We start from the raw sequence: 24,679 nt of genomic DNA, 5'->3' as shown, positions 1-24,679 counted from the left end.
AATTGCAACCCGTTTTTTATAAAAGCAAGAAGTAAAAAATGTATCAATGATAAGCCTGGATAATTTGTGTTTGTGTTTTGAGATATTGACAGAAAATACTTGACCTTGAAGAGTAAGGGTGGGCTAAGAATAGGCGAGAGAGATTTTCTTTGCTTTCCATTGTAACCAAATTTTGAGTGCGCCACGGTCCCCCCTCCTCCAGGGGCCATGGTTGAGAAACGCTGGTTTATAAGGATAGTCTAAGACCATGAAGACCCAAAATGTAGATTATGTACCAAAAAACAAAAAAGCCCTTTCCTAGGTTTTATCAAGGAAAATATTTATTTATTTATTTACACTTTCAATAAAAACTGTTTTAAAAAAAAATCCCCTGCAAGCATTTGCAGCCCAAATATTGCAGCACCCTACTAATGTAGGAGAATCTGATATTGGTATTGATTGGAAACTAACTAGCAACAAAAGTGAAATTTCCTTTATCTGGGCTGATTGAAGTTCAAATAGGGGTCGACAGCAACTGTTACATAGCATCTAGCAAAACGGGGCGCTGATCCTGGATGAGTCCTTTGGGTCCTTCTGGTATCCAAATAATAAATAGTCAAATAGTATAAACAATGAAAAACATTTGGGCTTGATCCTGGAAGCTCTTACTAGCACAAGACATTCCACTGAATCAAACTGATCCCTGTGCAGAAGCACAGTGCCCATGCACTACTTAAGCCCTCAAAACAGAGTGTAGGTGGCACTTAAGTAGTATGGATGCTTTGAGTTTACCTCTGCAGAGAAATCAATTTCTCCCATTGCAAATAGCCTAATTAAAATCAACGACATTACTAACCTCAATAAGGCTTGCAGGATCAGGTCCTTTCTTTGTGTCTAGAATGAGATAAATAGGCAGCACAAAACCACACATGTAATTTGTCAAGCAATAGAGGTACCAAATGTTTCACCTTTAATTTTTTTTACTTGTTAACATAAAAAATTGACAGTATTCATTGATTTTGTTATCTGAAGTTATTACCATTAGAGAATAAACTTTCATAAAATGAAATTATATCTGCAAGAATCAAGTGTCACCAAACTGGATTTCATTAATATTATAACCCTTACCAAATTAATATCAGTAGCACTCTTTGGTTTTCTTTATAGGAATTTTTAAAAGATCATTCCATCCCCTAAATGTAAGCATTCATGGTTGCAACTCAAATGTTTTGCTTTTATGACAAACTGCAGTAACTGTCAAGTGACCTTTTATAGCAGTGAACTACATGCCAGTACTCAGAGTGGACTAACAGGATTTAATTGGAATAGGTATAATCTTTGTATGTATTCAGTTCATAGCTGTTTGGTTGTCCTTTGCATGTCATATTATTAAAAGGGTGAGCAATTATATGGAATAATAATAATTAACAATTGCAATTATGAAGATCTCTTTGCCAAAGAATGTACATTATAATACAATAAAAACACAGAGCCCTGTCTTGCAATCCCTATGCACCTGATTTTTGCAAAAGTGAGGAGTAAGGATTACTCACGGGAGTAAAAACTGAAGGGTGAAGCCCATAATTAAAACCCACCCTTTTGCAATCCAAAAAGATTAAGACACTTGCAAACTGTCTTTAAGGATTTCATTTCAAATGCCTTACAGGGTACTGACAAGTTCAAAGTGACAGGGATGAACAAATACATTGCTTTGCTGTTGTTCCAGTGACAGCTTAGAGAAGTACAAGTATTCTCCACACTCACCAAGATGCAGCCACTGATACTTCATCCTCTAGACCAGTGGTTTTCAATCTGTGGTCCTCAGCTCCCTGAGAGTTCACAGACTATGTCTAAGGGGTCTGCAAAAAGTTGTTGTTACCATAGAAGAGTGGTTCTCAAACAGGGATACGCAGACCCTTGGGGTATGTAGAGGTCTTCCAGGGGGTACATCAACTCATCTAGACATTTGCCTACTTTTACAACAGGCTACATAAAAAGCACTAGGAAAGTCAGTACAGACAAAAATTTCATATAGACAATGACTTTTATAGTGCTCTATCTACTATACACTGAAATGTAAGTACAATGTATTCCAATTGATTTATTTTATAATGATATGGCAAAAATGAGACAGTAAGCAATTTCTCAGTAATAGTGTGCCGTGACACTCTTGTATTTTTATGTCTGATTTTGTAAGCAAATAGTTTTTAGGTGAGGTGCAACTCGGGAGTACGCAAGACAAATCAGACTCCTGAAAAGGGTACAGTAGTCTGGAAAGATTGAGAGTCACTGCCATAGAAGAGTGATTTTCAATCTGGGGTTCCACGGACTACGTCTAAGATTTCCAAAGGTGGCCGCACCTCCATTCCAAAGTGTTTAGGGGTGTCTGCAAATGAAAAAAAGGTTGAAAACCACTGCCCTAGCCTCCAGGGCCCAGCTTCTCTGCTCTACACATTCCCAGCCTACCCCTTTCTAGCTAAGTGGTACAGCCTAAGATTACGATAACTCCCCCCCCAAACCCTTTCACAAACCACCGAAATAAGATTTGGAGGCTAAACATGTAAAAATTAGGCAGGCAAAATCCTTAGAAGGGGTGGGAAAAAATCCTGGTGTTTTTCTTTAATTTCTGCCCCCCAAACTTTGCCACTTCTCCCCCTGTGCCAGGGCTGAACATGGTACAGCCCGGTGCAGGCTTTGTCTGGGAGCTGAGTTGATGTTAGCCTAGCAACCAGGGGAGAGGAGCTGGGCTGGGGAGATGCTGCTGGCCCTGCTGTGCACAGGGCGGGCAGGTTGCTAGGCTGGGCTGCCCCGCTCCCCCTCCCTGCCCACCGCCCTCTCTCACTCGTGGCTGTGGGCAAGGCTCTTGGATGTGGCCTGCACGCGAGGTAGGTGCAGAACTTGGGTGCAGGCTGGGTGCACGTGAGTGGCTGGCAGCTCTTGTGGGTGCCCAGGGCCATGGTGCAGCAGAGTACAAAGCCCCCCGCAGCACCTCAGTGCAAACAGACCCGCTGCCCTACATCTCATGATCTTCTCTGGCCGCTTGAAGGGAGGCTCTCCCTCTGGGGGAGGCAGGGACTTTTGCCACGTGCGTGTGTTTCCGTGAGACATTTAGGGGCACCGTTTTAACAATGGAGAATTTGCAAGCGTGTCTATTTGCAGGTACCAGTCAGGTGATTGTGTATCTGGCAGTCCATGTAAATGCACACTAGCCCAATTTATGTGCAAAAACCTGAGAGTATGTATGCCAGTCAGGTAACTAAGCACCTGCGGCCTAGATCTTCAAAGGTATTTAGGTGCCTAATTCCCATTGATTTTAATCCTAGTTACTGTGGTCCTGAGCCTGCAAACAGCTCCCTGCAGGTGGTCTCTGCCTGCACAGAGCTCATTGCAGGATCAAGGCTATGATTTCCAAATACAATTGTGTGGGTTTTGTGCATGCCAAGGATATGTGTCCTTCTGGGCACAATTATATTGAAACTTTGGCTCTTATAATCCAACGCTGAATTTTAAATCTCCTCCATTCAGATTCTCACCTGGTGTGAGACACAGCCCAATGGTAATAATAAAGGCAGTCAGTCTCAAGACAGTGTGATTTAACTTTTTTTTTTATAGTGAATAAAATAATGAAGCTTTTAGCTTCATAAAATAAAACATGAAGATTTATTTAAAGTAATTGAAAAAATATGCAAAACACTCTTGTTATAATAGGATGCCTGTGACACTAAGGAATCAAGAGACCTGGGAATTAAATCAGCAGCAGCCTCTTTACCATATGAGTGGAATTTTCAAAAGTGCTTCATTGACTTTGGAGCACAAGTCCCATTGCTCCTCACTCACTTAGGTGCTTTTGAAAATCCCATGCTTGTGCAACTGCATTTAATTGTATTCTTATGTATTACTTGTTAAGTGTGCTCGGTGCTCTACAAGACACAAAAGGATCTAATGGCTCAAATATTAATAGATGTAAAGTGAAATCCTCACCTTATTTAAGTCAATGTGAGTTTTGCCATTGACTTCAATGGGGCCAGGATTTCACCCATAACGTTTGTTACACAGAGTAGTCTAAATTGACAGTCCTTCCCAGTAGTTGTAGGATCAGGGTCTTAAAGGCATAGTGGGAGGGAATAATATGGAGAGTTTGTAATGGAGATGGGTGGTGGGATTTGCTGCTGTTGTCAGTTACTGATATGAACATATATGAAAGAATACTTTCCTAATGTCATTCCATCATCTGCTTTTACACCTTTTACACCTAATGAGGGACAGTAGCAAAGAGGATGATGATGATGATTTCATAGTTAAAATTTTAAAGTATAAAGTTAAGTAACACAAATGGAGAGAAAGTAGCCTGCTATTTATAATTGTTTTAGTGTGTTATTGTGTACATTTTGTTGGGACCAGTATAAAATTACCTTTGCCCTGCACAATATTGATGTTTTCTCACCCTGATTTGTGTAAAGTATTGAATCCAGAAAAGCTAACCTGTAAAGCCAAAGCATGCTCATTTATTAATAAACATTATGCAGGGACAGAAATCAACACGGTAGCTCACGAAAGCTTATGCTCAAATAAATTTGTTAGTCTCTAGGTGCCACAAGTACTCCTTTTCTTTTTGCGAATACAGACTAACACAGCTGCTACTCTGAAATGGCATTTTAGGCACTTAGGGAAAAAAGCACACACCCTGCCCCAAAGAGCATATAGCCTAAAAGAGGCTAGACAAACAGAGAGCAGGACGAAGGACAACAAAACGAAGTACTAGGGATCTGTGAGTCTCTGTTCCTCAGATCAGCAGATCCAAGCAACCTGTGTGGAGGGTCTTTTCTATAATGCTCCTCTCTGGAGCTCTTCCCCAACCATTGTAGTGGTAGCCAGTAGCTGTAGGCCAGTAGGCTCTATAAGACTCTAAGAATTATAAAGCATGTGTAATGCTGTACTCCTGAAAGGGTTGTCTGCAGTGGGAATTGATGTGGGACCTCTGGATCTTAAAACCTGAGCTTCTACTATCTGAGTTAAAAGACCCAACTCTGTTAGCTAAGTCTGTACCAGGCTCATCAACCTCTGTATGTGGCCCAGCTATCACTAGAGGGGGACACAGCCACACATTGAGTAGGGGTTGGTTTCACATGCAGAAGTTAATGTTGTATCAAGCATGTGATTGTTTTTAATCCGGAGTTTTATGCATCCTACTTAATGTGGCCCCACCCAGTTTCTCTGGCCACACCCATTCTCCTTGGTCGGAATAACATTTGTGGAGAAGAGAAAAGCGGGGGCTACTTGAGGGAGGCAAGTATCTGGCATAGCAGCTTTTCCCCTCCATGCTTGTGCCAAAGCTTTGTTCCCCTCTCCTCCAGGCATCAGGTGTGGGAGATGGGGGAGCAAAGGGGCCTATGTTATATTTGTGAGCAAACTGCCATGTGGATTATGTTTGGTTTCCTTATTGCACAATGTTTTGGGCATTTCTCTAGATAAGTTTCTGTTCTGATAACTGTGCTTACTTAAACAGGATCTATAATCCCCTTGGCTTGCTGAATTATACATTTATCTTGGTTAAATAAATAACCCATCCAAACACTATTTACACAAAGGATTTAAATACCCTTCTATAATCTGACATATTAACATTTAACAATTAAAGAGGAATCTGCAAGTTAACACCCCACACCCAAATACTTATGAGATACTAGAAGAACCAGCCTGGGCAATTAATTTATCAAAAGGACCTTTTCTGCCCTTGGTTGTGTTGGAGGACTCTGAGGGGAACAAAGGGTCTCTTCTACACACACACACACACAACCATCCAGGCTCCATTGGGGGATTCCAGAATATCTCCGTTAGAAGATAGTAGAGTATGCATAGTAATGCCTGTCCAAGGGAGGCATGGAGGCTGGCCCATCTTATCTAGGGCTAACATCATCCAGTGGCTGGAAGTCAAAGCTAGACAAATTCATACTGGAAATAAGGTGTACATTTTTAACAGTGAGAGTAATTGACCATTGGAACAACTTCCCAAGGGTTGTGGTGGATTCTACATCTCTTGACAATTTTTAAATCAAGATTGGATGTTTGTCTAAGGATTTGCTCTGAGAACAAATTCGGAGAAGTTCTGTGGTCTGTGTTATACAGGAGTTCAGACGAGATGATCACAATGGTCCTTTCTGGCCTTGGAATTTATGAATCTATGAATCTGTCTCGTAAGGAGCATACCACGTTGTCCTTGGGAGCATGTCTGGTGGAAAAGGACCTCTAGATACCTTGCCACACTCTGCTATCAGCAGCAGGAACTATCCAGCAGACTTTGGGGAGCATATATTGCTCCTGCTGAGGGGACAGTAACATGTTGCCCATGGCATTGGATGCTAGCTTGTTGGCACCTGTCAGGATGTCTCAAGTGCCAGTCTTGCAGCCAGCTATCTACCACTATCCTTACCCCAAGCAGTTGTTTTCTGCAAGAACAGGCTCTGGCCTTACTGGGTTTTCGTAGGTCAGGTCTGAAGTCTGGTGGCAGAGCCTTATGGGCATGTTTGTGTAATTCCTGCCTGTGCTATCCCTCACTTTGGCCTACTCTCTCTGTCACAACTGGAGGTGATACTGCTGTTCAAGGCTCAGCCCAGTAATTCAAAGGTATTATGGGTGAGAGGAGGGAAATGACTAAATAATCTTGTCTGTTCCTCGGAGCGTCTGTCTATTGAGGGAGTTAGTCCTAGGGGAGGTAGGCTGAATGGTGTGGGGGGTCATTTTTACCTGTGAGCAGCACCTGGAAGCTCAGGTGTTAGTAGTGGTCAGGAGTGGATTATTCTCTCTCTGTGGTTTTGACCCTTTCTGGATATGGTGGTTGCCAGGCTCATCCAGGTCCTGTGGAGCGGTATGCTAGGTTACTGTAATAATGAGCCTTATTCGGGGTTCCCTTTGAATACACTTGCAGATTGAACCTGTGACCAAATCTGGTGGCATGGCTGCTGCAAGGCCTTTGTACATGGGAGTCAGTGATGTGCAAACTGCACTGGCTGCCAGTCTACCTGTGGGTGCATTTCAAGGTGTTATTTTAAGTATCTAAAGCCATAAACAATATAGGATTAGTTTACCCAAGGGACCAGCAGCTGCCTGTATCCCATTGTGGATCTTAGCGGGGAACAACTCATACGAGTAAACACTACTTAACATGAGTAAGAATTGCAGAAATTCTCCCATAATTTGGAAAAATTGGAAATATTGGCCTTGAGCATCAAGGGAATATTCTCTCCCCCTGGGTAATCCTCTGTAGCAAATTTCTGTAACCTTCAGAGTGGGAAACATTTTACCTTATATAAGTGATCATATTTATGTATGTTAGGTGTTTAACAGGGTGTATTATCTCCACTCACTGGGGCGGTTAAGACCCTGTCACTTAGGGATGAGGGAAGGATTTCATTTGGTTCCCTTTCCACTCTGGATTTATCAATAAGTGAATCAATTATCATCATTTTGTAAGTTAGTTCGCTAAATCCCATGAAACCGTTCAGAGGCCTTGCTTTTGTACTAAAGTGTCTTCAGCTTCTATATGCATTGCTACCTATTGTATTGTTATTACTATTTATTATTTGTATTATCGTGGGGCCTAGGAGCCTAAGGCATGGACCAGGACCTTACTACACTAGGTTCGGTACAAACACAGGGAGGTAAAAGACAGTCCATGTCCCCAAAAGCTCGCAATCTAAGTATAAGACAGGAGAAAACAGACAGATACAGACAGACAGGGGAGTACAAGGAGACAATGAGACTGTACCAATCAACATGATATTTTGTGATAAGATTAAAATTTTGTGCTTGATCACAGGTAATGACCTATCTTGGTACTCGTGGGACTACATGTCCATGCCAACATGGAGGTGGTTCAGTCAGCCCCTTTAGAATTTAGTCATGCAGAAAAATCATTTAAGAAAGTACCCACCATCCTTTTGGACAGCCTTGTGGAGGAGCCTCAAAAGGGATATGGTGTCCCCAATCACCTGCTAGAGTCGAGTAAGTAGTCTGCTATCTGACCATCCTCCAGGCCAGAACATTGGGACAAAGGATGAGGACATTGTTGCTTTTCAGAGACCCAGTCCTTCTCTTTTTAAAATCCCATTCTATGGCATAGCAGCTCTACCTCCCTCCTGGCCTGGATGTAGAGGGTATGGCCAGGGAAAAGGGGGCGTGCCTGTAATACCACTGTGCTTGGCTGATCCCGAGCTTTTGGAATGGCCCATGGAGCCATCGGCAGCCAGATGCAATTTAATATTGTGCCAGGGGTGAGCCTGGCCTCTGGATCGTGGATCTGTAGAGATGGCATAAAGATACTTTAACTCCCCTCCCTCATTCTGCACCAAGCACAGTTCAGCCGGATAAGAGGATCCAGCCCTGTATCTTTGTTCTCTCTCTCATGCATGGTTATGGTGCTACATACAAATATTAAATAAACATAATTAACAACAATGGCATTTAAGTAGCCCAGCCTCCTTCTCTCATGTTTGCTTATCTTTCATTGCAGAGATTTATGCAAAACTTCTGAGAAACAAGGTCATACAGGCTAAGCCTGCTGTATTGCATTATGGAGGGTATAAAATCGAAAAACATCACCAGCAGATCCTGGTAAGTCTTGAAGCCGGGAATAGCTAATACATTGTAAAGGGATAATCCATGTACACTGTGCATTCTGCTCAACAATCCTCTGTCCTCCTGGCCAATATGCCCTCCTGCCCTTTGGGGTCCTCTAACAGGGTACTTTGCCATAAAGCCAACGGTGGATCCGCCCCAAAACTTTCCTGGGTCACCGTGATTGCATTTGGCTGCACATGTGCTCATTAATCAAAGGAAACTTTGAAAATGCCCTCAGTCCTCTTCTAGAGGCAGTTTGATCTGGTGTATGGGGAGCTGGACTGAGAGTCAGGAGACCTGAGTTCAATAGCTGCTTTCTACCACTTGCCTTTTGAGTCACCCTGGGCAAGTCATGTCTGTTTCTGCTCCTACCCTTTGTCTGTTTTTTCTATTTAGACTGTAAGTTCTTTGGGAGCAGAGACTGTCTCAGACTATGTGTTTGTTAAGTGCGCAGCACAACAGAGCCCCAATCTCAGTTGGGTCCTAATAAGTAAATATTACTCTGGCTGCCAAGGTTGTTCAGTGAACTCCTGATGCCCTGAAAAGTGCATATGTGCTCTACCCAGTTTTGAGGACCTGAGCAGCTACCTCTGCAAGCATCCTTCCTATGGGAAAGCTATTCTGTTCTAACAACAGCTGCTAATGTTGCTTAGAATTGGGAAGAAGGCTAATACAACCATTGATTTTTGCTGGCAGAACCACCACTGTTCTAAGTTTTGTGATCTAAATAAAACTCCAGAAACCTTCAGAAAATAAAATTATTTAATTTCCTTCTGTTTGAAAGGCCTCTATAAAAATAATTATAAATTAGTAATTTCATTTTTGATCCTTTTATATTTAAGGGAAAAACACTTTGAGCCAGATTCTGATTTGACAGATAGCATCTTACTTTGCAAGTAGTCCCACTAATTTCAATGAGATTACTTGTGGAATAAGTACAACTCATCACGCTGAACGTATTAGGATTTGGTCCTTTATGATTGGGAGATTCTGCATACAAGACATACACAATTTTCTTTTTTTAAATTAACCACTGGTTGTGTTGCATTTTGAAATTCTGAACAAGACTATAAGCTCTCTGGAGAAGGACCACATTTCTGTTCTGTGTTTGTACAGTGCCTAGCACACTGGGCTCCTGGTCCATGTCTAAAGTGCTGAGTCACTATGGTAACTCAAATGATAATTAATAATGTTCAACATTTTCTCTGTCAACATTCAATTTATTATTTCATTGTTTAACAGACTTTCTTTGTTAAGTACGGTCTCATGAAAATGCAGCTTTACAATATTCCCAAATGTTCTCATAAAAATAACTTTTTTCTTCTTCTACAGAATCTGGTAAATATTTCTGGTGATGTAATAAATTTTCACATTATACCACCCCAGACAAAATACTTTCAGATCAAATACAACAAAACAGTGAGTGTCAAAAATAACCATCAGTTTGTTCAGATTTGATTTTGCACTTGATAACATTGCACACAAACAGCAATAAATTGCTGCCTAGTTTATATTCTGTGTCGTTTTATAGCATCGGCTTGTCCCTGGCTTGTCATTTGCAGTTACAGTTGATTTTTGTCCTGATGAGTGGCGATATTACTATGACTGTATCCGAATTCACTGTCAGGTAAGAAGTATCTCAGATAAAAGTGTCTCGTTTTGGCTGTAATGTAATAAAAATATTTTACAGGGCATGATAATAAAACATAGACATGTGTTTACAAACATTCATATTACTCCACTGTCCTCATTCGTGCATCATTGATCTCTCTTTCATTATGCCCAATGTAGACCACCTTACTTTTTGGCCTGCAAAAATAATCAAAATAATATTCACTGCAAAAAAAACATTATTATCAAGTGCCTGGCACAAATCCACAAAAGAACATTGACTCTTGGGACACTTTGATACAGATGGCTAAATATGGGTACAGGTGCCCATATTAAGGCACCCAGCATTTTTGACCCTAGATTATTCATGGATTCTGAAGACCTCCGAAAAATGTACTAGCGTTGTGGGCCCTCAGTCTGGTTCAATAATCCTTTCTTCCACAAGTTAGACTGTATTCGATGCAGCTTTCGCAGATGGTATTGTGGCAATGTGTTAGCTGAGGAGATGTGGGGGAGCTCCAAATATAGCTTCTAGAGGCAGAGAGAAGCAGAGGGGTACTTAGAAAGGAGTGAGGTTTCTACAGTTCCAGTCTATGAAATGCTAGAGGAGTAGTTTCACATGCCTCCTAACTGCTAACTATTGCTCAAAAAGGTTCTGGGGACACTGGATAGGCACCTGATTCCTGAAGTGTGATTCTGAATTACGCCCCCCCCCTTGTATGCGTAACATTGATTAATTTTGTTAAATCAGTACTTTCCCCCATTTCTTCCAGGGAGATGACACTTTGCTTGTTCCTATCCATGGCTACCCTGCTGTGAACGTTGTCGAATTTCCATCATTTATAAGCTTATCAGATGTTTCACTTGGACAGAGGTGAGTAAAGGTGACAATTGGGGTTTTTTTAGGGCCTGCAAAAATTAAAATATCTATTTTTTGTTTCTAATCTACTGTCTAAACATAAGACCTTAGAAGTTTTAATTAAGTCACCTACCATATAGGTTGCAAAACCCCTACATGGGACTTCTTTTCAAGAGTATGTTCATAGAAGACTGAACCAAACATCTGTAGAAACATAAGGCCAGAACCGAAGCTACTATCAGTTGGCATTGATTTACTTTTGATCTAGCTTTGATTTATCTTTAAGAGTGAAATTCCCCCTATGCAGAGAGCCAGCATAGGTCTATGCTTCACTTCAGATGTATTTTGAGGATCTAGAAATTCACCGTAAGGTCTGGTCTGCATACTGTTTTTGTATCAGTAGAACAATTTTGGTTACGGGTGTGATTTTTTTTACTGAAATAGTTATACCCATTCAGCACCTAATTATACCAATATAAAAATGGCATAGACCAGTATATCTTATTCTACTTCTCATTCAGGAATACGCTATACCAGTAATAAGCGCTTTTATACAAGTATAGCTGCATTCCCACTCAGGGGTTTGTATCACTTCGCACTGGCCTAGTTAAAGGGGTACAACTTTCTAGTGTACATGAGGCCTAAGTGAGTAGAGCATCATTTTCGATATAAAGGTTCTGGAAGTGAAGGTGTGAAATTGTTAGAGTTCACATAATGACAGATGCACAGTGGTGGTAGCAAATCGCTAAACTCAGCCCCAGAGCTCTTTTTGTTCACTTATCCTTCTGATTCTAATTAATCTATCAACTTCCCTCTCCAAACAATGAAACCCCTACATAAATGAAATCCCAGCGCCGGAACTGGGCGACCCGCTCACCACGAACCCTGAATCTGTCTCTGATCTCAGGTCACCTACACATGCATGTCCATTTTTATAAGCAAACACAGTGCTGAAATACACAAGAATCCTGATGCTTTCAGAAAACTTCAGTGAACAGAATTCTTTAATAGGTTGTTATCCTACCTGTGCAGAAGAATGGAGCAGAAAATATACAATTTGTAGTCATTATTTTAAAGCAGAAAGCTATTTGAGATCCCAAATAATGTACAAGATATAGAGACAGACATAGGGACCCTAGGCCTGATCCAAAGCCCTTCGAAGTCAGTGAAAAGATTGACTTCAATGATCTTTGGATCAGGCTTCCATTTCCTGTCACCCACCATTCTGCATTGGCATGTAGGTACAGATCCTCAAAGGTATTTAGGCACCTAGCTCTGATTGATTTCAGTGAGTGTTAAGCACCTAACTACTTTTGAGGAGCTGGGCCGTAGAGCCCAAAAGGCAGAAGACCTTTGATGGGGGACCAAAGAGACCATTTGGGCTGCAGTGAGCTACATGGAGTTATTTCCAGCTCAGTACTCTGGTGACGTCTTAGGCTGTGTTGTCCCAAGAGCCCCGTGACTATGTAATTGCCTTGGTTACAACAATATAATACTATGATCAGATGTTTAAGGCAAAGTGCTCCCCTCTCTTTTCACTCCCAGAGCAGGTTACAGTTAAGACACAGGCTAGAACTGAAAATTGCAAAATAAAGGCACTCACTGTTGTTGTTTATTTCCCTAACCTTTTAAAAGTATGCTTTCCAAAGGAGCACTGTATATAAAATGCATTCCTCGCTAATCAGCAGGACATAATATCAGCCAAATAGTTATTAAAAGCGGGAGTAATCTTGTGTCAAATAAGTTTCTAGATTTTCAGGATGATATCCAGGGTTTCACAAATCGTTGTCCTACGTTAGGCACATGAAAATAGATGCACGCAAAAAAAGACATAACTTTGGAAAGTGTGAGGGTTTATTTCTCATTTGTATGAAACCCTCTTTACACTGCCAACATGGGAGTGAGAATCAGGCCCTTGCACACTACGTATTATTGCTCCAAGGCCCAGTCCTGTGTTATGTTTAGGTGCTCACCACTTTGCAAGCTTGGTCTCCAAGGACATAATCCTGCAACCCTTTAAGTCAGTGGCAGAACTCCCAGTGACTGCAGTGGGTGCAGAATTAGGTCTTAAGTGACTCCATTATTGATTTATGTGAATGAGAACTGAACAACAAATTCACATTAATTATTTTCAATTATTAGGGATTTTAAAGAAACACAGAAACAAAATTTGCCCCCAAATTTAGATTGGGTAAAAAATAAGCTTTAACAAAACCAAAGACCAGTAGAAATGTTTGTGTTAATTTTTTAAAAATTTCAATGGAAATGGCATTTTAAAAGTGAACACTCCCCTCGGTATTTTCAACTTCAGCTTTGCATCATTGTGCTGGTGCATAAGACATGAGAAGCGAACGTGAAACTAGAGATAAAATATTTAGTCTATGTTCAGTGTCCAAGCTGAGGGAAGTAGAATAAATATTGAAAAGCAAATTCAACTTTAATATTTATTTCAGCTTCAAGGTATTTGTAGAGGAAAAGAATGTTTGATCAGTTCTGATTTTTAACCTGAGTGTCCCTTTAAAAAAAACCAAATGAATGAAAAGCTGAACCAGCCCTAAGTGTCCTAGAGCTATCCCCTTGTTAACAATTGTCCAAAACAATGGGATTGGGGATATGCAGGGATACTTGCCAACAGGAACTCCTGTTCTCCAAGCGATACAAGAAAAAAAGCATTGTTTAGTTCTGACCTAAACCGTGTTTTTTCCACAGAGAGAAATGAGGCCTCTTGTTTGACACGTGGACTCTCTAACATGATTTTCCTTTTTCAGCCGGTACTTTAACAAGTGACCTGTTGTGTTGTAGTGAACTGCAGCCAACGTGTTGTGGCAGTTCTGAGTTTGTTCCCAGTAATTCATTTCCAGCTGGTCTTTAGTTAGAGACAGGTCATATTTACAGCAATGGAAAATATGTAACAACACTACCTGGTTCTTGTTACTGATTCCAGCTGCGATTCCAGCTCAGAGGAAAGAATAGGTAGAAGAATAGCATTCACTGATTCTGTCCTATGTAGGTTCTTACACCACATTCATCCCCAAAGTATCTGAGTGCTTTCCAATAAACCAGTGTGCAACACACCTAACACACCTAACATATGTCATGTGTGGTTTGTTCTGTTCCCATGATGCTGCAGCCTAGGGCTGATTTCTGTTTGTATAGCCAGTGTGGGTCTAAATTTGAATATTAGCCTTTACTAGATGGTACAGTTCGTAAAACGTACAGGTGATGTCACACAGGAATAATTAACCTCTTAAAAATTAAATTAGATAAATTTAAATGTGTGCATAGGAGAAACTAAGTATAGGAGATGGAGAGCAACACAGCAATTAAGACAATATTTTACTCTCATTTTCTAATCTGGAGATATTCTAAAACGACATAGTTGTTGTGTAACTATGGAAAACGACTGTTTTTAAAATTAGGTAATCCATCCATCCATGACTCCTATTATCTTGCAATGCATGCTCTAGATGGAGAAAATGTCATTTTCCAGATGTGAGCCTGTGGTCACTGATTCTAATTATTACTAATTTTTCTTTCACGATTCTTTCTTTCTTCTTTTGCAGCAAGGAGTATGTGATCCCTTTACAGTGCAGCTATCCAATAGATTTTGAATTCCATATCGAGTATATTCAGCCTCACAAAGCCTTTACCATTCAGCCAACCTCAGGTAGGCCACGTCTGTTTAAAGCTTTAAACATCCAAATAATTGTTTGCTGAGTCCTATTATTTATGATGGTGTGCTTAGCGCTGTTCAGAAATGCACATTAGAAGATACAGTCCCTGCCCCCAAAAGTTTGCAGTTAAACTCAGACTGTGCAGTTGAATCATAGCCCCACACATGAATATAGAAAAACAAACAAGCAACTTCGATGGAAGATCAAACTGTTATGCATCTAGTAGATATCTTTCCTTTGTAGCATAAGTCCTCAAGTCTCTTTGGGTGATGTGGACATGAATAGGATCTGGAAGATTTATCTGAAGCAGGTTTTCAGAGGAGTTAATAGCCACTATTTTGGTGTAACATAGCTAATTCCAACAGATAATTAGCTTGTCCTGCTCAAGAAATCTAGCCACTAATGAAGACCAGGGGTGCAACTCTGCTCATGGCATTTGATATTATTAATGATGCAGAGAGAGAGAGAGAAAAACAAACAAAAAGGCAGCCAGGCTGGTCTTTTCTTCATTAAAAATATCAGAAAAACCTAATAAGATTATTAATATTCCAGGGTCAGTAACAAATCTACTAATCTGCATATGATATATGACTGCATCATGTAATCTGCCTATGATGTATGGCAGCATCATTGCAGTGTTATTTAGAGCCACTTCAGCATCCCTTTGTACTTCTAGAGCAGTATAAAGGGGCCTAGCACAACTGAGAATCAGGCACTGTGAGTTTTACAGGAGACAGGTGCTGAGCACACAGCAGTTGGATGTCATTTAGTCACATATTTTCATGTATCTGGATATGCAGAAGAGGCAGACCGTTATGAGTTGGACAAAGATACCATAGACTCATCTGTTTTTGTAGTGTGAAGTTACATATACAGCAATGCCTAAAGATGCAGATAGGCACCTAGTGGGATTTCCAAAAGCATGTACACAGGTTAGGTGCCCAACTCCCATTGAAAATCAATGGGACTTAGGTGCTTAACTCACGTAGGTTCCTTTGTAAATCCCACTGAGCATCCATGTGCATGTTTAGGCAGCTAAAGATCTTTGTAAATCTGGCCCTCAGTGCCTAAGTCATTCTGAAAATGGGATTTAGACTCCTAAGTCACTTAGGTACTTTTGAAAAATGTACCCATCTCCCATTATACTGTGATATGAATGACATCCTATTCAATTTAATAAAACTCATCAATGGAAACAATAGGAAGGAGATACCACTCAACTCCTTCAAGTTAGACCATCTGAATGACAGTGTAGTGTCACAGTTACTTTCTGCACACGCTTTTAATTAGGCATATAGGAAAGTTGGAGCTCCTCTTCTCTAAATGATCTACTTGATGCTCCAACAAAAGAGCATTCTCTTCTTTACTTAGTTATCCACTTGTTTGTTACATCTTTTTCCAGTAGAGGAAAGCATCATGTCAGACAAATGGGTATTGGAAATGTAACAGATGGTCTGGATTCGTTCCCAGCAGTGCTGTGTAGAATAAATTCCAGGGGAATTAAACTATTCTCCATTCCTAGAACTAGATCCAAAATATTCATTAGTTACAATATGACAGCAACAAAGTCTTGCTTTCCCAACTCCAAAGGGACAAACTTAGTATCCTCAGCTTCTCTGTCCTTGCAAATGGAAAAAATGATCGTAAGAAAAGAAGATAGTAAGAGCTAAGTGGGTAGAGGCACAGACAGCAACTGAAAATTTTCATCTTCTTGTAGTAACATTAGCTGTTGACTTATAGAACAATAAAGGGAAACGTCTTGCAAATTTAGGGACAGACTTTGATATCCTTGCCCCTATTGAGTAGCACCTTACTCCTCTGAATTTACCTAATTACTCTTCAACATAAAGCTTCATTCCACCACAAAATTAGGTCATGTTATGTCCTTGTGGAGTCATGTTAGTTAACACGATATTAAGCATGGTATAAATGGGACTACCCTGTTTAAACACGGTGTCAGATGGACATGCTTAACTCTGTTTCCAGTAGGGCTTAACCATGAGCATTTTAAGTATGAAGGTCTCTGTATACACTAACTGCTAAATCATGTTTAACATTTTAATTAACATGACTCCCCAAGGTCATGTTCTAACATGACCTAATTTCCCAGTGAAGAGCAGCCCTAAGGGTAATATAATATGGCCTTTATTTCTGACATGATATTAACTGTGAAACGGTTTTAAAATTTACTTGACTTGGATGGATTTTCATTCTTACCTTCAGATGAAACTAATACTAGGATTCTAGCACGTGTGGATGAAATTGGGACACCCAGAAACCCTGGTCACTCTTAAAAATGTAGACCATGATCCATTTCAGCACATTTGATTGGGCTTACTCAGAAGTAGAGTGCTGCCGTGATTTCACTGTAAATGGAATGTATTTTGTTCCCATGTACAGGAGTAATTCCAGCCAGTGGGAAAGTGGATGTGGTTGTTAAATATGCACCATATGAATATGGAACAGCACAGATGAAAATGCGGTTATGGATTGCACAGTTTAACTCTAAACCCTATGTATGTGTATTCACAGGAACATCAACACCCCATGGGGGTTTAATGTATGTGTGATTGATTTATCTTTGAATATTTTTGCCCATTTCTGTTTTAAAAATACCTTCATGAAACAAGATTTCATACTATTTTGCCATGACACTTAGATTGTGTTATTCAAATGCACCAAATATCTTGATTACACATCATTCTGCTTAAAGTGCAACTAGACTGCATTAAGTGAAACTATAATGAATTTAAAATAATATATAGTATTCCACTGCATATTGTTCCACCGATTGAGATGCAATCAGCACTCTAATCACCAAGGCCTTCAGAAGCAAGGGGGCAATAAGTTATTTTGGAACATCTCTCATCCTTCCTGGGAATTGTGAAGTAGCAGGATTAGGAAGTTACGTGCCAATCACTGTAATTTGAGACACACCATCACAATCTTCTTGTATATCCAGAAGGCAGAGAAAGGCATGTGGTGGGCTCCTACTCAACTTTCAGAATACTGATTAAAGTTGTGTCTTTTCTTCTGCAATCTAGAAAGGAGGAATTTGAAACACGTAAAACTCTCTCAGAGAAGAAAACAGTGTCACTAGGAAAACAAGTGGTACAGAGAAAAGGCTATTTAAAGCATCCACAATCCAGCCAAATTCAGAAAGTAAAGGTACAGAGAACTACTAACCAAAAGTACCTCCAGGGGCCTGATACTATTCCTTATACCTAAACATCACACACACAATTTATTTCTGCCTATTAATTTTTATCCCACAGGAGATTGAATACCAAAACCTGCGATTCCCAGCAGATTTGTCAAATCCCTATGCTGTGGCAACGGTTTTGATTCAAGAACCTGGCAAATTAAAGATTAAACACTGGAAAGAAGGTAACGTAATGAACCAATCCAGAATAAAATAAATTTGAGGGGCCTTACCTTGCTTTTTAATTTTTAACAGAACTCCATGATGATTTCAGGCTTCAAAACAAATGGCATAATAGGACCCTAGTTTCTGAAGAAAGTGTCACCTTAACCTTACTTTTGATTAATAAGCTCAATTATTGCAGCAGTCAGGTTTTTCTGTAAAAAATGTATTGTCATTTTACACAGAATTCTGGTTTGAGATGTGGTGGAATAATTGTCTGCTCTTGTCCACAGTCCTGTGCCAAGGTAACGAAGGTGCAAAAACAAGACAGATGAAGGAAGCTGTATTTGAACTAAAAGTCAAACAAGATACTCAGGAAGAAGAAGCAAATCAGCTTAAGTGGTGAGTGTTAATTATACATTTTTATAACAGACAGCAGTAAGATTTGTTGAAATATGACTTCTCTGAATGAAGCAAGCAAAGTTTATTCATGCTTAAAACCACCATTTCTGATCATGGTAGATTAATTTAACAAATAGGTTGCTTTAATTCTATTCACATTCTTTTTCCTCAGAGGAATCTGATAAATAGTTAGCAGTAGTGGGCAATAAGCACAGTGATTTTATTTTGACTGCCATTCAGAAAGAATGCTATTGAAAATGGTCCAGATTCCACTCTCATTTGCCCTCATCCTGCACCAATAGAGTCAATGGGAGCATTGCTATTAACTTCAGTGAGTATAGAATCAAGCTCACACTGAGTTAAATTAAGTCAGTGGAGTTACACCTGTGTTTAAAAAAGTGTAAGGCACCAATCCAGCAAAGCATTTAAGTATATGCTTAACTTTAAACACATGAGTAATCCCATTTAAATCAAAGGAGTTGCTGGATAGAAGCCTTAGAAAGAGGACTATTAGCAGTGATGAGCTGCCAAAATCTTAACAACCGGTTCCCTATAAAAAGTTCTGATTTAAGGGATGTGCCCCAGTATGTATTTTTGTACCAACAGGGTTACATACGTCCGTATTTTCCCGGGAGGAATTTTTAAATTTTAAAAATTCCTCCCGGACGGCGATTTAAGAACCAAAAAGCCTGACCTGTCCGGGAAAATACGGATGTGTGTTAACCCTGCCTAAAGTTCTTTTTTAAAAAGATGGGCCTGAATGAGAAATGAGCTCCGTTTCATATGTGTGGGGCCCCGCCACTCCCTGGGGGTGTGCTAGGGTGACCAGATGTCCCGATTTTATAGGGACAGTCCCGGTTTTGGGGTCTTTTTCTTATATAGGCTTCTATTACCCCCCCAACCCTTGTCCTGATTTTTCACACTTGCTGTCTGGTCACCCTAGGGTGTGCACATGTATGGGTCCCAGCTGCTCCCCTGCCCCCCGCATTGAAGCAGGTGTGCAGGGTTACTGCCCTGGGAACTGCAGGGCACCAGTGGACGTGGGGCCAGCTGCAGACAGGGGCGTGGGGCAGGGCTAGCTGGAGGCAGGGGCTGCAGGGCTGGCTGCGGGCAGGGCAGGGGGTGCGGAGCTGGCTGGAGACAGGAGGGTGCGGGGTTGTTTGGAGGCAAGGGGGTGCGGGGCTGGCTGTGGGCAGGGCAGGGGGTGCGGAGCTGGCTGGAGACAGGAGGGTGAAGGGTTGGCTGGAGGCAAGGGGGTGTGGGGCTGGCTGGAGGCAGGGGCAGGGGGTGCGTGTGGCAGGGGTTGGCTAGATACAGGGCAGGGGTGCGGCAGGGGCTGGCTGCAGGCAGGGGGTGCAGGGTGGGCTGGAGACAGAGCAGGGAATCGTGCGGCAGGGGCTGGCTGCGGGCAGGGGCTGGCTGCAGGCAGGGCAGGGCAGGGGGTGCATGTGGCAGGGGCTGGCTGCGGGCAAGGCAGGGGGTGCATGTGGCAGGGGCTGGCTGCGGGCAGGGCAGGAGGTGTGGGGGTGGCTGGAGACGGGCTGGCTGCAGGCAGGGCAGGGGGTGTGTGCAGCAGGGGCTGGCTGCAGGCAGGGGGTGCGAGGGTGGCTGGAGACGGGCTTGCTGCAGGCAGGGGGTGCGGCAGGGGCTGCTGCGGGCAGGGGGCGTGGGGGTGGCAGGAGACGGGGGCTGGCTGCAGGCAGGGGGTGCGAGGTGGCTGCAGGCAGGGGGTGCGGGGCTGGCTGTGGGCAGGGCAGGGGGTGCGGCAGGGGCTCACTGCAGGCAGGGCAGGGGGTGGCTGGAGACAGGGGCTAGCTGCGGGCAGGGCAGGGGGTGCGGCAGTGGCTGGCTGGAGGCAGGGGATGGCTGCAGGCAGGGGGTGCAGGGGTGGCTGGCGGCAGGGCTGGCTGTGGGCAGGGGGTGCAGGGGGTGGCTGGAGACGGGGGCTGGCTGCAGGCAGGGGGTGCAGGGGTGGCTGGAGGTAGGGCAAGGGGTGCGGCAGCGGCTGGCTGCGGGCAGGGGGTGCAGGGGTGGCTGGAGGCAGGGGAGGCCGGAGGAGGAATTACATCACTTCCCGGACGGAGCCCATCAAAGCCTCAGCGCCCCCTGCAGAGAAGCAGGTTAACAACCGGTTTTAAAACTGGTTCAAAATTTAACAACCGGTTCACACAAACCGGTGAGAACCGGCTCCAGCTCACCACTGACTATTAGGTCCATTATCTTTTAAATAAAGCAAACAGCATGTTGCATCAAGGATTTTTCTCATCTCTATTATAAATGCAGGCAAGTTCATACAGGTAAAGATCCAATTTCTGTGAAATTTAAGAGAGAGATTATCAAAGAACGACAACTGGAAGAAGAGCAATACAAGGTTAGCCTTCACTGTTTGTTCTGCATTTTTAAAATCAGATTTATACTTTTGGACTAAATAAAACTGGCTAATGAACTAATACCCTGTTTGTGATGGCTGCTGGTTTTATTAAATAGGTTGATACATACCAGTGTTAGTTATGCTATTTCCCTCACATATTACCCCCTTATTATTGTTATTACTGTTTATATAATGCCTTGTATGTGCATGGCTCTGCACAGAACATATGAAAGACTTGGCCTTTGGCCTGTAAACAGCTTACAGTCAATGAGCCCTCAGCCCACCCCTGTAAGCACTCACAGATGGGAATAATGTTATTCACATGAATATCAATGGGACGTCTCATGTGACTACATTATTCCTATATGTGTTTACAGGCTCATGCCCTAACGTCAGACACAATTATGTGAATTAAACCGAAGGAGGAAGAGAAAGTAAAATGAGGCACACAGTAATATAAAATAACGATGCCTCATTAGCTGCATGTTCATCTTTTGGGTTTCACTCTTTTTTTATATGTATTTGTTTAATACATTCAAAAGTTTTATTTAAGATGATTTAGGGAAAGAGTTGAGCATGAGATTAGGAGAAGATGGCCCTGGAATGGAGGGGAGTAAAGGATTTAGCAGCGTGCAGGAGATGGGACAGTAGGGAAGAGGCATTGGGATGGGGGAAGAGAACAGGTGAGAGAGGGAGAGGGCAGAAATGAGGATCAGGAAGACAAATCCAGGTGGCATAATGAAACAAGGTAGGGAGAGTCACATCAGTTGGCAGTGAGGAGCAACTCAAAAGGCACCATTAAATCAAATGGCAGAGGAAGTTACTCATACAACAATGAGGAATTTAAGACAGAACAAGGTAACCAAATGGCAGCAATGGAAAAGTCAAACTTCAGAAGCCCGGCAAAAAGTGGCACCGTTAATTAAAAGGCACAAATCAATGTTCAGTCCAATAGCATCAATGGCTTTTACAGCATGGTGCAGTTAAGTGATGTCAGCACAAACTACAAATTGAACAGTGATGCGAAAGGTTTATATAGGAAGAGTACCGTTAAAAGCACTGGCAGATGAAATGCAGAGTGGGAGGTTACAGAAGGTGGGGAAACTGCAGCCAATATGCAGAAGGACAATGAAGGAGCTCCCTGGCCCAATGCTGCTGAGGGTTGGAAGTTGTTGCTGTGTTGGTTTTGTAGCCCATCTAGCAGCTGGTCTCTGCTGCACAGAAAAGCAGGTCCTTTGTTCTTATTGGGCCATGGGAGAAGGCAGTAGGTCCAACTCACTTCCTTGATGCCTGACCATGCTGGGGGTCTGCAGACCCCAACCCTAATCCTGAAATAGGACCTGTCCTCCCAGGCAGTTACACTCATTGAATTCAGTGGATGTTCGAGTGACATAGTGGCTACAGAAGCGGGACTTGATAGTCAGAACGTTACTTTGTTTGACTTTCTAAAGTGCAGTGATCATCATCGCCCTGAAATGTATGAAGTCTGCATTTTGTCTACCAGTTTAGTTGGGGAATGTTACAGTTGTAATTAACTATAAGTGACGAAAGAACATACTGAATAAATTGCACTAATGTGGACCTTCTTACTGATGGCAAACCAGATCGAAAGGGGAGATCCCATTATGGAGAGAGAGTTTCAAAGAAATAAAGTGGAAGTTGCTTTCAGACGTTTTATCCGGTCTGTTGAACAGGTACGTCCACATGGGCTATTATGCTAATACCACATACCTAGCTATTCTGCATTATTTGCTTTTCCTATTAATTTGAGAGCTCCAAAATGTTTATATTTGTGTTTCATTTTCAGTGCTACTTTTAGAATGTTAGGACCAGCTGTTCACTGTATACATAGGACAGCACAGTATGGGAAGCACTGAATGCACAAATATGCAGGCCGATGCAAGTGCTGTAATTCATATACTGCTGTTGCTGTAAAGGATGACATGTAGGCCCAATCTGAGTTGCAGGTTGCTTATTTATGAAGGTTCTCCTAGGAGCAATTTGCTCACTACCATTGGATCTATAGGATTTCTGGTTGATCACACTCTTTTCTTTAAATGTTTTGCCCTATGGTGAATTTATTCAGCCAATGTCATTTCCCTTGGGTATCTGTATCTATACTCTTGTAGGATCTACAATAGGATATCAGGCCAAATTCTGATCTCTGTTTCACCCGTTTAAATCTGGAGTAAGAGCCAAACCAGCTTGCCCTGAACTGAAAAGGCGTTTTGTCATTGATTTCAATGAGACCAGGTTTTGGCCCTAACATCCATAAGATAAATTATGTTAGTTTAGATTTACACAGGTATCAAGGAGATCAGGATCTGACCTGTTATTTTCACCCCTATTCTACCACTCATTGGTTACATTTATGTAGTGTTCCTGCCTTACTTCAGTGGAGTTACTCCAGGTTTACACTAGCACAACAGGAGAGTTTATTGTGTCTCTGAATATTTAACAATAGCTTCCCAATGAACCCATTAATGAGAATTTCAATTTAAAAACTGAGAGTCTGATATGGCCTAGGAGCAGAATTAGTTTATTACTTGGCTGGACGTATTTACATTGTATAACCTCAATGCTAGAAAATATTGTATGGGTTCAGTCCATGGAATGACTGCTAAATATTCCTCCACTTCCTAATTAAAACAAACAATTATAACCTACATTTTCACTTTCTGTCTGCGGTGCAGTGTCCAAGTGTCCAGCCCAAGTTTGACCTCCTCCTTAACGACCCTTGGGCCAACAGACACGGGATTCTAAGACGGTTTCAACAAGCAGCTCGCCGGGTAACGTAAACAACCAAAATGCAGTGTAATAGCAACATGTCTTGGGAAACACACACAAAACCACACCGATTCAGTTTGCCATCTTCAAGGAACCTAGACAGCTAGCCCATTGGTTTCACTCTTTGACATAAATGTGCCACAGCCTTTCCAGAAAACAAAGGGTTTAATAAAAAAATCCATAAGCCCCTATTAGAATAAATCAATGTTAAACAGAGATAAAATGTTAAAGGCTCCAAATGTAGAATTTGTAAACAAACAAACCGATAACTTTTGCAAAACCAAATGTGAAGAAAAATGTTTTTGTGAAACTAAAAATCAGATCAATGAAAAGTTATCTGTTTGGATTTCAATATTAACCTGCAGTTCTACCATTCATTTCCCATAAATCCAAATGCAATGGCCAGTGTAAATTCTCATTCTCATGATGTCTTCAGCTCAAGATTGGACACCTCGCTGGAATATATGCTTTAGTGAAGCACGAGTTATTAGGCTCAATGCGTGGGTAACTGGGTGAAATCCATGGTGTGTGTTATACAGGAGCTCAAATGGACTCTTCTGTCGCTAAAATCTATGACTCTGTACTGCCACTTCATAATGCTGTGTAAAGTGCACACAGGTGCATGTTAAGACTTCATTGCTCGACAGGGGCAATAGCACATCCATGGTCCTGTCCTGCAACAGGATCCTCATGGGCCTTCACATGGATCCTGTTACAGGATGGAGGTTTATATTTACAATCTGTATTTAAATTGACAGTACAGCCACCTGTTAAGTCTTCTATTTTATAGATGTAATGTCACAGTTAGCTGGTCTTTCGTCAAAATAAATGCAGCTAGGACATGCATCTTGCCACACTTCCCAAAAAACAAACACACAAAAATACCCCAGGACAAAAATTATGCAATATATCAAAAAACTCCTTTCAACTGAAGACCAAGTGACCCGTGAGGAATAAATAAAGCTGTCACTACTGGATGTCAATATAAATGTAAATTGTAGAGTATTCAACTTAAT

General features: G+C 41.7%; 1 protein-coding gene across 3 annotated transcripts in view; it reads left to right on the top strand.

Moving 5' to 3' along the window:
• The first annotated feature begins 2,689 nt into the window (after nt 1-2,689).
• Nucleotides 2,690-24,679, top strand: part of CFAP221 (cilia and flagella associated protein 221) — a 35,913-nt gene continuing 13,923 nt past the window's right edge. For 2 of the 3 annotated variants that reach the window (XM_043524984.1, XM_007057049.4), the window contains exons 1-14: nt 2,690-2,864; nt 7,796-7,980; nt 8,489-8,589; nt 9,928-10,014; nt 10,127-10,222; nt 10,980-11,080; nt 14,629-14,732; nt 17,140-17,299; nt 17,784-17,907; nt 18,015-18,126; nt 18,397-18,505; nt 20,789-20,876; nt 22,481-22,570; nt 23,570-23,665. In XM_043524984.1, the coding sequence (XP_043380919.1) occupies nt 7,842-7,980; nt 8,489-8,589; nt 9,928-10,014; nt 10,127-10,222; nt 10,980-11,080; nt 14,629-14,732; nt 17,140-17,299; nt 17,784-17,907; nt 18,015-18,126; nt 18,397-18,505; nt 20,789-20,876; nt 22,481-22,570; nt 23,570-23,665 (1,407 nt within the window). In that variant the 5' untranslated portion in view covers nt 2,690-2,864; nt 7,796-7,841. The remainder of the gene's footprint in view (nt 2,865-7,795; nt 7,981-8,488; nt 8,590-9,927; nt 10,015-10,126; nt 10,223-10,979; nt 11,081-14,628; nt 14,733-17,139; nt 17,300-17,783; nt 17,908-18,014; nt 18,127-18,396; nt 18,506-20,788; nt 20,877-22,480; nt 22,571-23,569; nt 23,666-24,679) is intronic. The other variant, XM_043524985.1, reaches the window with a different exon arrangement.

This window comes from Chelonia mydas, chromosome 11 (assembly GCF_015237465.2).
Source record: "Chelonia mydas isolate rCheMyd1 chromosome 11, rCheMyd1.pri.v2, whole genome shotgun sequence".
In the NCBI taxonomy this organism is placed as follows: Eukaryota; Metazoa; Chordata; order Testudines; family Cheloniidae; genus Chelonia; species Chelonia mydas.
This window is presented reverse-complemented; position numbering and strand designations above follow the sequence as displayed.